Source organism: Mytilus trossulus, chromosome 6 (assembly GCF_036588685.1).
Source record: "Mytilus trossulus isolate FHL-02 chromosome 6, PNRI_Mtr1.1.1.hap1, whole genome shotgun sequence".
Classification (NCBI taxonomy): Eukaryota; Metazoa; Mollusca; class Bivalvia; order Mytilida; family Mytilidae; genus Mytilus; species Mytilus trossulus.
The window spans coordinates 25,616,996-25,633,062 of record NC_086378.1 but is presented as its reverse complement, the minus strand read 5'-3'; the positions used below and the strand labels follow the sequence as shown (position 1 = coordinate 25,633,062).

Here is a 16,067-nt window from a genome sequence, read left to right as displayed (position 1 = left end):
TCTGTGTGTGTTACATTTTAACGTTGTGTTTCCGGTGTGTCGTTTGTTTTCTCTTATTTTTGAGTGTGAATTCACATTTCTATAAGACGTGTCACGGTACTTATCTATCCCAAATTCATGTATTTGGTTTTGATGTTATATTTGTTATTCTCATAGGATTTTGTCTAATGCTTAGTCCGTTTCTGTGTGTGTAACATTTTGATGTTGTGTCGTTGTTCTCCTCTTGTATTTAAAGCGTTTCCCTCAGTTTTAGTTTGTTACCCCGATTTTGTTTTTTGTCCATGGATTTATGAGTTTTGAACAGCGGTATACTACTGTTGCCTTTATTTACAATAAATATTTGAACAATATCCTTTTTAACAACATGTAACAATAAATCTTTGAACATTAGTTTTTTTTTTAGCCATATCTTAGTTCAGAACTGAAACAGGTGATCTACAGTACGAGATACTAGTTCTAAAGAGGAAATCGTTAACCTTTATTGTTATTTTATGTACCTATAAGAAGGTGTGGTCTGATTGCTATTACGTCAAACTCAAAGGAGGCAAAAATGACACAAAAATTACCAGCTATAGTTCACCATAAGGGCCGAAACAAGGAACAAAGCTCATAGCGCATAGTCAGCTATAAAATGTTCCGATTGCACAAATGTGCGTCAATATGAAAGAGAAAAAACCTGCCTAATTTATTTACAAAAATAAATATATAAATGTGTTACACAGCAACAAACGAAAATCACTGAATAACAGACTACTGACTTAAGAAAAAAATATATAGAATGCAGCAGGGTTAAACAAGTCAATATTTAGCGTCAACCTCCCCCCTGACATGTGACACTGGTGTAACAGAACAACATAAGAACAAACATTAAAAATCAGTTCAAACTCATCAGATGGATAAAAATTATATTTAGATTGATTTTGATTAACTGATTACACCAATCAAATGGATATTCAGAAATCTAATAACAGTGTTGAATTGATAACATTTTAAAATACGTTTATTTTAAGGATCGATTAATTTACCCGAGTCGTTTCTAAATTGACGAGCTTGGTAAACAATATCTCCGTATGATATGATATCCCGTTTGTAATAAAAAGTAAAAACACAAAAATGCTGAACTCCGAGGAAAATTCAAAAAGGAAAGTCCAAAATCAAAAGGCAAAATCAAAAGTCCCAACACATCAAATGAATGGATAACAACTGTCACAAAAATAATGCTTTTAATCTCGTTTAGTATCGTGCAGTTGTTTTTACAAGAAGTACTGTCATCGAAAATGCTTTTAACAATTCAACATAAGCATTTGTTCAAGGCGATTTCATTTCGGTCATTGATTTGAAAGTTTATTGTACATATTTCCTGTTAGAACTGTGAGGAATGGTCACAAAGGAAACGACATATGAACCAAGGTTACGTCGGAAAGGTAGACCAGAAGGATTGTTCCGATGAGTAAACTAGTTCTTTAAATCATATGAATACAAATAGGAGTACATCTAAACAATCTAGAGGACTTGACAGTTAATTTATACATTCCCACAACATAAGGTACTAATTAGAACTGATCTATGATTGGTCACATTTATTGAAAGCTAGTTCAAAAGTTATAACAACTATTAAAACATCATGCATCTAAGACTTAAATAATAATTAAAACATATCTAACATTAGATGGATTTTGTTTTAACACGTCATTATCAGTCAGAGAAAAGCACGACCTTGTGCAATGCCATAATACAGGTATCGAAAAATTGAAAATTCATGAATTTGATATGTTTATATTTAGATTGATTTTAATTAACTGATAAACAAATCAATATTATACCAATGAAATAAACATTCAAAGATATAATTACAATGTTGAGTAGGTAACCTTTTCAAATACGTTTATTTTAAGGATCGATTAGTTTACCCGGGTCGTTTCTAAATTGACGAGCTCGGTAAACAACATCTGTAACACTTATATGCTATCCCTCTTGAAATAGATTTCTACGGGTATACATAAACTTCGAAACACGAACCACACCAAAGAATCGGGGAAAAAACATTAAATTGATTGGGAACTGCTCTGCAATTATTTATCATTTTTTTATGTTAAAAAAATAATGCTTTTAATCTCGTTTAGTATCGTGCAGTTGTTTTAATAATAAGTCCCCTCATCACCAATGCTTTTAACAATTCAACAAAACATTTATTAAAGGCGATTTCATTTCCGTCATTGATTGGAAAGTCAGATATACAGACTTCCTTTTATAACTGTTAGAAATTGTCACATAGGAAGTACATATGTATTAAGCTTACGTCGGAAAGGTAGAACAAAAGGATTTTCCTGACGATCATACTTTTTTTAACACCATTTATATACGTTGAATTTTTGATGTATTAGTGATTTTATTAAATGTATAATTGTCTTTCTATATAGAGCTGATTTGTACAATTAGCATTTTAAATATTAGTTGAAAATATTCCATATATTTAGCCATTTGTAACGGAAATGTTGTGGCTACATGTATATACGTCAACAATTCAATAACCCGGTAGTAAAGTAAAATAAGAGAGACATTCATGGTTCAAACAACGGTCTAAACGACAAGATAGATACAAACGTGGATAACAACGTATAAAAGAAGTAAAATCACAAAAATACTGAACTCAGAGGAAAATCAAATCGGAAAGTCCCTAATCACATGACAATATCAAATGACAAAACACATAAAAAAAGAATAACAAAAATTATATTATGTCGCAAAGTGTCTACAGACGTTTGTGATTGTCGATAAACATGAACGAGACTGCAGAAGGTGTCTAATCCTATATACTGTCAATCATTTCTCACTAAGATCAATTTTGTTGTTATTTTGTACAATTCAAGGTACAGTAGTTAAGAAAAAGGTGCGTTAAGAGTCCTCTTAAGGTCCCAAGTTATTTTAATTCAACTAAATGATATGGACACTAGCAATTTTAGTTTTGATCATTGTTTCACTATACTGAAATGTTTTGGCAAATAGTCAAAATTATAAAAAAAAAAAAACCACCTGCGGCAATATCAGTCTCACCAAACAGAACGATATATGATGCATTAGAAAGGTATCGGTTATCTCCATGCATAATCCGATCAACAAATCCTTTTTTAATAAAAAAAAAAAAAAAAAAACAAACGTCTTTTGTTGTGAAAATTTTATCAAAATATATCTTTATGAGCAGTTCAAAAAAAAAATACTGGTTCTCACATGAATGTTTAATCACGAGTGGAGTTGTAAGTTTGTTTTTTTACATATAAGTTTTTATATCACGTTTAGTGATGTTACTTTTTAGTATCTCTTTTGTGACACTTTTGCGGTGCATATTTCTGGCTACAGTAATTCATCGATATGTATATCTCGTTCATCAATAAATATTAGAAAAGTCAAGGTACTAAACAGAAACTGTAAAAATCACAGGAACTTCAAATGGATCGAAACCTAGCACAATGCAATAACACGATAAGCGTATCCAGCTATGCAGACATCTCTAGCCATACGAATGTACGCTCAGTCAAAATGTAACAATTAACAGTTGAATCTACAGTTGAAACAGATGAACCGTTATCAGAAGATTTAAACCGCGAAAACATGTTGATAGTTAGCTGTGACATTAAACATATCGTATCGACCTATCAATTCTTGATATTGGTAAAAAAAGCTTATTAAAGAAGAGGGACAAAAGATGCCGGAGGGACAGTCATACTCCGACATAAATTGAAAATAAACGCCATTGCTAAAAATTAAAAGGAAAAACAGACAACAATAGTAAACATGACACAACATAGCAAACTAAAGAATAATCAACACGAACCCCACCAAAAACTAGGGGTGATCTCAGATGCTTCGGAAGGGTAAGTATATCCTGCACCACATGTGGCACCCGTCATGTCACATTTATGAAAGGAAACGGGATTGTAGTTACGACGTAAGGAACATACTATATAATGTGTGAAACGTTTATTCCATAACAGTCAATGAACTCGTTATAGCGTCCTAAAATTTACGAAGAGATGATTTCAACATAATAATTTGGAACTCTTGATTTAATAGCTTCCTTGTGAGCAACAACCCTATATCAAGAAAATCATGATAGGAAATGCAAGCACGGGAACATCGTATCAATTAGGAGATATATACACCGTATGCAGGTGACGATTTCAGTTAATTTCCATAATCAATCAATTGAGCCATGTTTTTGTGAATGGAGTTCACCTCGATAATACATGTCGTGTAATATGAACATGCACGATTGTAGCATGTCAGTTGAGATATGTAAATGTCATTCGTTGGGTCAAAGGGTATGTTTCTTGTAAGTTGTAACGATATGTATATGTTTATAGTGCGCCCCATAGATTAGCACTGATACTGATGACGTTGTACACGTACATGATGTAACTGTTTGGAATTATACTTGTGTGCCTAAACTATTGTTTGTACTTCTTATTGCCCTCATATCGTAGGAATAACGATACATGGTGTCAGATGTGGTTGCAAACGAACAATATAAATCATATTAGTGAATTATGTGCACCGAAAAGTTTATAAATAACATTTGAAGCGAGACGCCAGCATCCCGGCATTGTTTGGATTACACGTTTTGTTCAAGGACATACACTTCGCTATGTACCGTGAGTTATTTATGACTTGTTAACAATTTATATTCGAAAAACATTCTCAATTATTGAAGAAAACTGTTCATATAAATTATATTATCAAAATGGCTGATAATGAAGCTGAAGTGGTCGCTGAGGCAATAATTTCTACGGAACGGTAATTAACACTAATCTGCCGTTTCCACAGAAATTGGATTTTCGAGGAAACATTGCTACAAATTGAAAACGTTTTAAACGAACGTGGACTAACTATGAAATTGCAACAGGATTAGAGAAGCAAGAGGGCAAAACAAGAACTGCTACGTTCTTAACGTGCATTGGCGCAGATGCGCTAGAAATTTTTGACGAATTCGTGTTTGCTAACGAAGTTGAAACTAATGATATAGATGCCGTTATTGAGAAATTTGAGAACTTTTGCATTGGTAAAACAAACGAAACTTATGAGAGATATTGTTTCAACAAACGAGACCAAGAGCAAGGTGAAAACATTGATACATATGTTGCTGCATTACGCACATTAGTCAAAACATGTAATTATGGCACAATAGAGGAAAGCTTAATTCGAGACAGAATAGTAATTGGCCTACGTGAAAATTCAACAAGAAAGAAGTTGTTACAAGATGCGAAACTGACTTTAAATCGGTGTGTAGACGTTTGCCGAGCAAATGAGAAAACAAGCATCCAAATGAAGGACATTTCACAAGAAGAGGTCCAGTATGTAAGGAGACGGGATCAGAAACCGAGAAAAAACTTCACTCCGAGACCGCAAAACAATAAGAAGTTCGATGATTGCAAATATTGTGGTAGACAACACGTGCAGAAAAGAGAAGCATGTCCAGCATTGGGCAAAACATGTGGAAAATGTGGCAAGTCAAATCATTTCAAAATCAAATGTGAATCCGGAAAAACTACTTCGAGTGCAAATAAGCCGAATTTTAAACAAAAGAACAGAAGAACCGTACACAACATCGAACAATCCGATGATGAAAATATGTCTGATGAAGAATATATGTTCATTGTTGAAGACGTAAATACCGTTGGACTAAAAAGAATAAATGCAATTATGAATGTTCAAAACAAGCAAGTTAAGTTCCAACTCCACTGTGGATCGACCGTCAATGTTTTTCCGACAAAAGACTACAAGAAGATATTCAATGATAAAGAACTTGTGCAATTAAAACCGTCAAATCAGACACTTGTTATGTTCAACAAGACCGAAACTAAACCTGCTGGAAAGAGGAAAATCACAATAGTCAATCCGAAGAATAAGAAATGGTACAATTTAGAATTCGTAGTTGTAACTGGAAATGTACAGCCGATTCTAGGATCTGAAGCAATTCAGAGGATGAAATTAATTACTGTGAACAAAGTTAATATTCACAATGACAATATTTCGAAAGTAGATGATAAAACTGAAAATCAAAGAACTGATAGCACTGTAAGTGTTGTATCAAAACAGATGCTTGAAAAGCAATATCCAGATGTGTTTAAGGGAGAAGAAAAGCTACCCGGAAAACTGAAGTTAGACATTGATGAAACCGTTAAGCCAGTCAAGCTCGCTACACGGAAAGTGCCAGTTGCACTTAGAGACAAAATAAAAAATGAACTCGATACTTTGATTGAAAAAGATATTATTTCACAAGTTGATGTTCCGACCGATTGGATATCGTCGATGGTGGTTGTCACGAAATCGTCCGGGAAAATAAGACTTTGTATAGACCCGAAACCACTGAATGAAGCGTTGAAAAGGAATCATTACCCGACTCCGACGATCGACGACTTGTTACCAGATTTAGAAAAAGCAAGATGGTTCTCAGTAGCAGATGCAAAAAAACGGATTTTGGCATGTGCAGTTAGAGGAAGAGACTAGTTACTTGACAACTTTCGGAACTCCGTGGGGACGATACCGATGGAAGAGAATGCCGTTCGGTATATCGCCAGCGCCCGAGGAATTCCAGCGTAGAATGGATGAAGCGCTCGAGGGATTAAAAGGCGTGAAAGTTATTCATGATGATATCTTGATATATGGTTGCGGAACTAACGACAAGGACGCACAAGAAGATCACGATAAGAACCTGATAGGGTTAATGGATCGTTGTAGACAGAAAGTGTTGAAACTAAATAAAGACAAACTGAAACTAAGATTACAGAAAGTAAGCTATCTTGGTCATAGAATTACCGCTGAAGGACTGAAAATAGACTCCCAAAAAGTGAAAGCTATTACGGAAATGCCAATACCTGAGGACCGACAAGCAGTTCAGAGACTTTTGGGCATGGTGAATTATGTACAGAAGTTTGCACCATGTCTATCCGATATCACCGCTCCACTTAGACAATTGCTTAAGTCCGAAAATGATTTCAAATGGGATCCTCACGTACACGGACTATTATTTGACCAGATAAGAACTGTATTGTCAAATACACCGGTACTTCGATACTTTGATGAAAAGAAAGAAGTCATTTTGCAGTGTGATGCATCGAAATCAGGACTGGGTGCTTGCTTGTTGCAGGAGGGACAACCAGTATGCTATGCGTCGAGAGCATTAACACCAACCGAAGAAAACTATGCTCAAATTGAAAAAGAATTACTAGCAGTAGTTTTTGGAATGGAAAAATTTGAAACATACACATATGGAAGAAAAATCGTCGTCGAATCGGATCACAAACCGCTGGAGATTATATGTAAGAAATTTTTGCTTACCGCTCCGAAACGACTACAAAGAATGTTGTTACGCTTACAAAAGTTTGAATATGTTGTTGTTTTCAAACCAGGTATTGAAATGTACATGGCAGATACATTGAGTAGAGCATACATTAACAAAGAACTAAGTGGACAAGATAAAAGATCGGAAACCGAGAAGGAAGTTGAAACTGTGAATGCGATTCAATTCTTACCGATCACCGCCGAAAGGTGTAAAACACTACAATCAGCTACCGCAGAAGATGAAGAACTTCAAATTCTTTCGAAAGTTATAAAGAAAGGATGGCCGATTAACAAGGATGCCGTAGATATAAAGATACATAAGTATTTTCCGTTTCGAGAAGAACTTACAATTCAGAATGGATTGATTTTCAAAAGTGATAGGGTTGTAGTGCCGAATAGTGCAAGAGCAGATCTGACAGAAAAAGCACATTCTAGTCACATAGGAATACAAGGTTTCTTACGACGAGCAAGAGAATGTTTATATTGGCCGAATATGAACTCGGACATTGAAAGTTACATTAAAACATGTGAAACTTGCAATGCATTCAACATGGAACAACAGAAAGAAAGTTTGCATAGTCATGAACTCTGTACAAGACCATGGGAGAAAATTGCTTGCGATCTCTGTGAGTTTAATCAACAAGACTATTTAATGACTATTGATTATTATTCCGATTACTTTGAAATCGACAGATTAAATAACAAGAAAGGAAAAGAAGTAATTGGAATCTTGGAGAAACATTTTGCGAGATATGGATTACCTGATTGTGTATTTTCAGACAATGGACCGCCGTTCAACAGTCATGAGTTTAGACATTTCTCAAATCAGTATGAATTTACACATACAACAAGTTCACCGAGATTCCCACAATCAAACGGAAAAGTTGAAAACGCTATCAAAACAGCGAAAAGGTTAATGGTGAAATCTCATAAGGATGCGAAAGACCCGTATTTAGCATTGTTAGATTGGAGAAATACACCATCTGAAGGCTTGGAAAGTTCTCCGTCACAACGCATGTTTGGAAGAAGAGGAAGAACGTTATTACCGTCGGCGTCAAGATTATTGAAGCCAGACATTCAAACAGATGTTGTAGGACACAAGAGGGTTCAAAAGGAGAAACAACGTAGCTATTACAATCGTAGTGCTAAAGATAAGACCGAACTAGCGAAAGGTGATATAGTCCGAATAAAACCGTTCAAAAATGGAAAAGAATGGACAAAAGCAAAGGTTGATGAGAAATGTAATATTAGATCGTACACTGTGACCACCGAAGATGGCAGCACTTATCGGAGAAATCGTAGACATTTAATATTAACTAAAGAGCCCGATGATTGAACAGTCAGAATTAGATCTACCAACTCAAACATCCGCAGATCGTACTGACAATCACGCACAACCGATCGCCATCGAAAATCAAGTAGACGACAAAGTGATTGAACAACAAGAACCAAAACCAACTATCAGAACCTCAGAACGTATTCGTAGAAGACCGAAACATCTTCAGAACTATGTATGTACAGTAGTGCGTTGAATGGACTTTGTAAATATGTGCCTGTTTGATTTTTTGAAATATTGGATTAGATTAGGGTTTTGATATTGTGAATTTATAATGGACTTATAAAAGTAGGGTTTCTAGTGATGGACTGTAAATATGTTCTGTAGTAAAAGTTAATACTTTAAATGGCACAATCGCGAGTTAAGATCAGTTTAAAGAAATTTTGAGAACAAGAACTTTAAAGATTTTTTCTTAAGAAAGGGGATGTAACGATATGTATATGTTTATAGTGCGCCCCATAGATTATCACTGATACTGATGACGTTGTACACGTACATGATGTAACTGTTTGGAATGCCTAAACTATTGTTTGTACTTCTTATTGCCCTCATATCGTAGGAATAACGATACATTTCTTAAATGGGATCTTGACAAATGGAAAAGTATAATCGTCACATATGTCATCAGTTCTTGCCTGAAGTCGTCCAACAGTGAAAACATCAAGATATAAAACAAAACTTCTTGTTTATGAAGTACTGTGCATTGTTGTTCGTGAATAGATTAGTGATTTTGGAAATCGTGGTTTTGCAAAAGTGTGCACAAACAAAAGACTAAAGAAAATGTTTCATTTTTTGAAAATTCAGATTCTGTACCCACGGAATCCTCGTAAAATGGAAACAAACGAATACTAATGAATCACTAGGATCCTTAATTCCACATGGATACTAGTATTTGAACTGCAAGCTTCCATGGAAATGAATGCAATTCAATAAACGTACATTTATCAGTACACACAACCAGTTTTAATTAACTAGCTGGCGGCGTTTTGTGCAAAGGTTAAAGTTTCTTTTCTGAAATAGTTTAACTCCTCTTAAATAGTTGATTTTGTATTTACATTGTTTCATTTATAGAATTTATAAGATTTCACTGGTTGCAACTTCAACGACTCTTTGTTTTGCAGGCTATCTTTTACTGCAATTAAAAGTATTGTTATGATTTAGGATCATGTTAAGAGTATCATCTACATCGTTCTTAAAAAGATTTCTTTCAAGTGTCCAGTATATGAATATATTTATAAATATATATTGCGTGAATGATGTAAAGGTATACTTGGGATTCCCAGTTTTACTGCGAATTCGTAGTTCTTTAAAAAAGCATTTTAACAATTTTCGAGACTATGTCAGCTGGAAAGCACGTCCTAATCTCTCTAAGTTGTCAATGTGCACATTCATAAAAGAATCTGCAGAACCATATTTGTATGAGAACGATGAACAGTAGCATTATAGAATGTTTTTTTTCTTATCCTTGAAGGTAGATGTTTTTAAAACCCTTCAATGGTTACAAAACAATTGCGAAAAATTAACAGTCTTTTATTATTCTTATACCATGTTTACTATTTTACCTGGCATTTTTTTGTTGTTTTGTTTTCATCGTCTCTGCTGAATTTTGTTAATGAAAAACTCATAAGCCGTGTCCAATTTCAATCCTTGTATCTATGATGAATTTATACTGTGTTGTTTTCAAAAAACCACTCCATTATATTTTGCCACTTTGTACTTTATTACACTCGCAAATATCGTCACATTTTCAGAAAGCATATTATTACGTAGCCTTTCATGTTTTTTTGATTTTCTGTGTATCGTATTGTCATACGACTAAAATTATCATATGCGGGAGAATAATCTATTTCAATATGTGCACTTTTGTATGTTTCGTCTATTTTGAAATATATGTCATGATATTTGATAATACCTAAGAATTCGTCACATAGGTCTTTTAATTTAGGAATTAACTTCGTTCATGACGACAAAGACTGATTGTAAGAACAAGAGTTGCTATTTACTGGTGTCTGATTGTTTTCTCCGGCACATTGACCTAAAATTCTCAATTGCAACACACATTTATTAAAACCGGACATTTTTATAATTAGTCTGTTAAAAATACACTCATACATGCATTAATATTTGTTATATAGTTAAAAGCAATGAATTTATTAGTACCTATACATAATTATATATATATATACATAGAATATTTGCGTTCAATACATTGACCAAAACAAAAATATACATATTTATATATATATAAGAGAACTCATTGAAAGTGTCAAATTTCATAATGATTAAGCAGTCCTTGTCAGATACATACACAAGTTGTCTTTCAATGCATATAAGAATTGAATTAATAATTGATTAAGTTCATTTTGTCGTTTGACATTCAGATTAACGCAATTTCGAATCTTACAAATATCTCTCCTTTAAAAAAAAAAACCTTCACATATACACGAACTTCTGTTTTATCCATGGACTTGATTTGAAACAATCTTCTGTTTTCATTTAGCAGACATCAAAGCTTCAGTTTTCACATGCACATCAACTTCAGTTTTCGATGCGTCAATTAGCGATGTTGTCGTTGTGTCGATTCTGTTGCCTCGTGTCGTATTAGATGTCGAAGACAACAACGATAGTGGATTGGCTTTTCTGAACAACTGAAGGACTCTTCTGTTACAAATGAAGGAAATAAAAATAAAAACTCCTTGCAGAGCGTTAAGCATTGAGACAACGGAAGAAATAGCGGACGCTGGAAACAGGGCATCTATTATTTGAAAAATCCATGTTATGCCCGTGATTGTGAATAATTTGATGTAAAAAGAAAAATGTACACGGTTTAACGTTGAGTTCTGTTCTTCTCTCTTCATTTTCGGTGTTGAGACTATTTTTACTGACGTCACAATAAAGAAGTATATATTTGTCAAACACACTAGCGTTATGGGTATTATAAATGTAACGATAATGGCTGTTGGTCGATTTAAAAAACACATGCGTCCTCCGTATCCGAAAGAACCATCATGCAAAAAAGTCGTTATCATATTGATTGACACTATTAAAACTGGCAGTCCGTAGGAATATAAAACATATGAAAATAAGACTTTATTGTATCCCGACTGTCCGGAGGAATATAGTAATATCTTACTTCTAAAAACACGGAACATATGGAACGAGCAAACACTTAAGCAACCGAATTCTGCTAACCAAAACATGTGCATAAAAATACCAATCAATATGCATATCGAGTTTGATTGAGTTGCGTATAACCCAAACTGGAACAACAAGTGAGCGAAAAACATGGCAAACACTAAACACATGTTATTATTTCCTGGAAGTGATCTTAGAGTACTAAATAAGCAGTAGGCAATAAAAGTTAAAAATAGGCACATTAAGGACAAAAGTGTACAACTGGTCATTAGTATACCTAAAAGAGTGATTTCTGGATTTTCGAAATCTGGTTGACTTGCAAAAATGTCTTTATAATCCTTGAGACAAAGTCTAGCTTTTTTGTCTGACATCAAAATGTATTCATTTCCATAATGCTTCATCGATTCACTGATATTAAGTATCAATGTTTTATTGTCTTTGTCAATTTGGAATTCACTATCATCAATTTCTACTTGCTCACAAACTAATAATCCACTGACCTCGGAATATGTATACCAGTGCGCATTCGTAATAGTACGAAAACGTTCGTAACCACAAGTTTCTGCGGAATTAAATCTTTTTGTTCTTCCTGGAAAATTATGTAATTTCCGGTATTGTTTTATACTGAATTCAAATAGTACATTACTGTATAGTATAGAGAAAGTGCTGTGAGTGAGATTAATTATCTGCTTTTCGATTAAAGATCTATCAACAGTCTCGTTTATAAATATCTTTTGATCTAATGTTATATCAATGAAAGTTCCTTCTATCAGAGTTGTTGAACACCTTAGATTTACATGCAGTGCAGATGAACCACGAAGCAAACCATTTACGTTTAAATATGTTTGCAAAAAAATGAAAAACGAATTCTCGACCGTATCTAAAAACTGAGTTGTTTTGTTTATCGTACTCGTAGCTTTGGCTCTCAATGTTAATGACAATATATAGCCAAGATTACTTGTAAACGGTAGTAAAGGAACACAGCCATTGTTCGTCAAAATTCTTCCAGGATAGCAAATGATATCGCGGCACTCGTGCTGCAAAAAAAAACCACAGTTAAATCAAGATACATGTGATAAATAACAATATTTATTATGAACATTAAGCCTACCGCAAATACATATGCTTTAATCAGTACTCAGAAGATGTTGGATTTTGTTTGTGTGTTTAACCTGTCATATTGTAGAACTGTTTTGTTTAATTGACATACATTGTGGTTTTCATCATAGTCATTATCTCAAATTGACAACCGGAAAATTCGCGTTGGATTTGACGCAGATAAGTTGATTAATTATTTTTTCCATGTGTAATAATGTTTGGAAAATTATCCAATGAAACAAAACCGAATATTTACTTGTCATTCGTAAAATAAAAGGGGCACTGGTTTTGTCTATCAGACTTAAACCACTTATTAGATCTATTTGATGATCTTATTTTTATACATCCAGATAATTTCGTAAAACAGACTTTAGTTCATTGCATTTATTTACTAATCTAAACAAGTGAGATGATTTTGAGGAAATTGGTTACTGTAAAAGCAGAAATTTTCGTGGAGGGTTTAATTTCGTTTATTTCGTGGAAACAATATATCCACGAAATTAAAACGCCACGAAAAATTTCACCTCCATATAGTACCACTTACATTTAAGGAAACACTAAATTAAATCGCCATGAAATCTTATAAAAAGACAAAACCACGAAATTTTAACCCAACGAAAATTAATGTTTTTGCAGTATATTATTTACCTTATGCTCGTCAAATATCTGTGTTTTGTTGCATATTTTCTCAATTTTGTTGTCTTGTAAGTCATCAAATACCTCAAGAGCAAATATTTCCCGAAATGATTTCGGAAGTGGCCCTATAATGCCTGTAGGTTCCGTGATTGATGGTGTTACTTGCGGACTTTGAAGCCATATGAATGTTATACCAGTTCCTGTGATGCAGACATGGCAAAAATAATTTTTATATGGGGCAAGAGCCTGTATTGACGGTAGTTCATGACATTTTTCTACGTCATTTGTTGTATGCACATTGTGTAACTGTGTTTCATTACAGGTTGTATATATCACGTTGTTGTGATTTGAAGGATTACACATTCGGCAGAACGGATTTTCTCCATTGAACCAGATGAGAGGCAAATTTAAAACAGCGCACGCATATTTGATATCTGGGTCATTATTTATCCAATAGCCTGTAATATTACATTTATCATAACTTAAATATTTTGAACATTTCGTTCCCTGTTTTATGGGTTTCATGCTATATCGACATTTTCTGCGAATAGCATGGGTTATGTAGTCTTGAAATGACACATGGTAGGTTGGAGAAATATATTCATCGCAAAATACTGCAACGCTCCAATACATAATTGATTTCTGAAGCTCATGAGGTGAAATATCTTCATTGCATAGCATACAGAACACGTTCTTGTAATGCACTGAAAAATTTCTCACGCTTACTTCAATCGGCAAACTAGAATATAAACTTCTTTCAGAACTACTTTGACATAATCTGTTAATTTCAATGTTTGAAGTATTTTTGCATTTGTTATATACAAGAAATCTGTCACCTGTTGACGACAATCCAATATCAGTACATGCTGTTGACCGTTCAAACATTTTGTCAATACAACAAGGTTTTGATTTAAAATAGCAATTATCGTCACAATCACAAGCATTCATACTTTTTTGCGTTGATTGTCTGTCACATAAATAACCAGTTCCCATCATAGCATAATACTTTCTGTGTATATTTGTTAAATTTAGCGTATTATACATTTTAATATTTTTTTCTGATTGCACTTCAGTTTTGGTATTCATGGTAAATTTTCTACTCTTTTCCTTTTCAAACTCATCTTGGATATGTATATCATTGATGATTTTTTCTTTGATGAATCTTATATCAAGAGCCTCGATATGGAACTCAAGTTTGAAATATCGATCGCTCATCATCTCGCTTATGTTCATCTTAGCATCTAAATATTTAGAACTTCCAATGGTACTGTTACGGTTGCAGAGGTAACAGTAATAATTTTTGAATGGTGTTGTTATACCACTCTTGGGTGTTCGAAGACATGCCTCAAGTAAATCAACGTGATAGCTATCCCAGTATCCTGTAACATTACACTCAGATATTAAAGTTGTTGGTTCTGGTGGATTGCACATAAAACAAAATATATTCCTGAAAAGTTTATACCGGTTGTCGTAGTGATGACAAGCGTACTCTAGACTTGAATCATAGTTTCGCCATGTTCCCGTTATGTTACATTTGTTCACAAAACCCGGAGCTTCATTAACAGTAGAACAATTTCTTGGTTGTTTTATGCTGTCACTGGCAATATAGAAAATATTACACTCTTGCTCTGTTGCAAGACTTATTATTTCTGAGTAGGATGAAAGAAAGTTAAAATCGGCAAAATTCAAGCAGTCTATTTCCAATCTCCATGGAATTAGGTCTGCAATGCTTTCATTTAAACATTTAGAACAATGTTTATTTCTATATGTCAATCCAGTTTTCCTTGATGTGACAGGTCCATTTTGCAAATGATCCCTTGGTGAAAATACCGAATCGCACTGTCGTGTCCTTTCAGACTCTGTACCATTGCACGTGCCTACCATAATAAATAATGGAGCGTCTGGTTTATTATATTTTTTATGTAGGAGTTTTGTCTCAGTACATGAAAGATGTAGAGAGAAAAATAAATCTGGACAACAGTCGCCTCTTGTTACACAGTCTAAGTCACATTCACATGAAGGACAAACCCCTAAATTAACTGAAGTATTATATAGAAGTTGATATCCATGGCTTATATTTTTACTTTGATCGCATAATTGTTTTCCACATGCCGAGACATACATATCTAGAATTTTGGAAATGTTGAATGTATATATTTGATAGAAACTGGCGCTTAAGAACAGGTAGCATAACCAGATTGATGTCTTTTCCATTATTAGAGTTCAGCTCTTCTACAATATAAAATAAAAACATTTTCAATTCAAGTACACAAGGCAACATTTATATTTTTTATTGTAAACATTTAAAAACTCAGGTCGATAATTTTCAAAAACTGAGAACATTCTTAACTTATTGAATACCATGTAATGCAATTATGGAACATGTGGTGTAGTTTGAATAATTGAACGAGTTCAGAATCTTTGAAAAAAATCGCTTAATTTTCAAAACGCGGTACAAATTCGAACCAAAAAAGTGTCTGTCAAACTGTTAAACTTCCTCAACATAACTGTGAAATAACATAAA

At 33.8% G+C, this 16,067-nt stretch overlaps 2 protein-coding genes across 2 annotated transcripts; one reads left to right on the top strand and one right to left on the bottom strand.

Moving 5' to 3' along the window:
* Window positions 1–6,553: 6,553 nt before the first annotated feature.
* LOC134722446 (uncharacterized protein K02A2.6-like) lies at window positions 6,554–8,674 on the top strand. The gene has a single exon (XM_063586066.1). The coding sequence runs from the start codon at window positions 6,554–6,556 to the stop codon at window positions 8,672–8,674; it is 2,121 nt and encodes a 706-aa protein (XP_063442136.1).
* Window positions 8,675–10,969: 2,295 nt separating this feature from the next.
* Window positions 10,970–15,777, bottom strand: LOC134720991 (uncharacterized). Its single transcript, XM_063583625.1, has 2 exons — window positions 13,556–15,777; window positions 10,970–12,846 (listed from the first exon to the last, which is right to left on the bottom strand). The coding sequence occupies exons 1-2, from the start codon at window positions 15,755–15,757 to the stop codon at window positions 11,167–11,169; spliced, it is 3,882 nt and encodes a 1,293-aa protein (XP_063439695.1). The 5' UTR covers window positions 15,758–15,777; the 3' UTR covers window positions 10,970–11,166.
* Window positions 15,778–16,067: the final 290 nt, after the last annotated feature.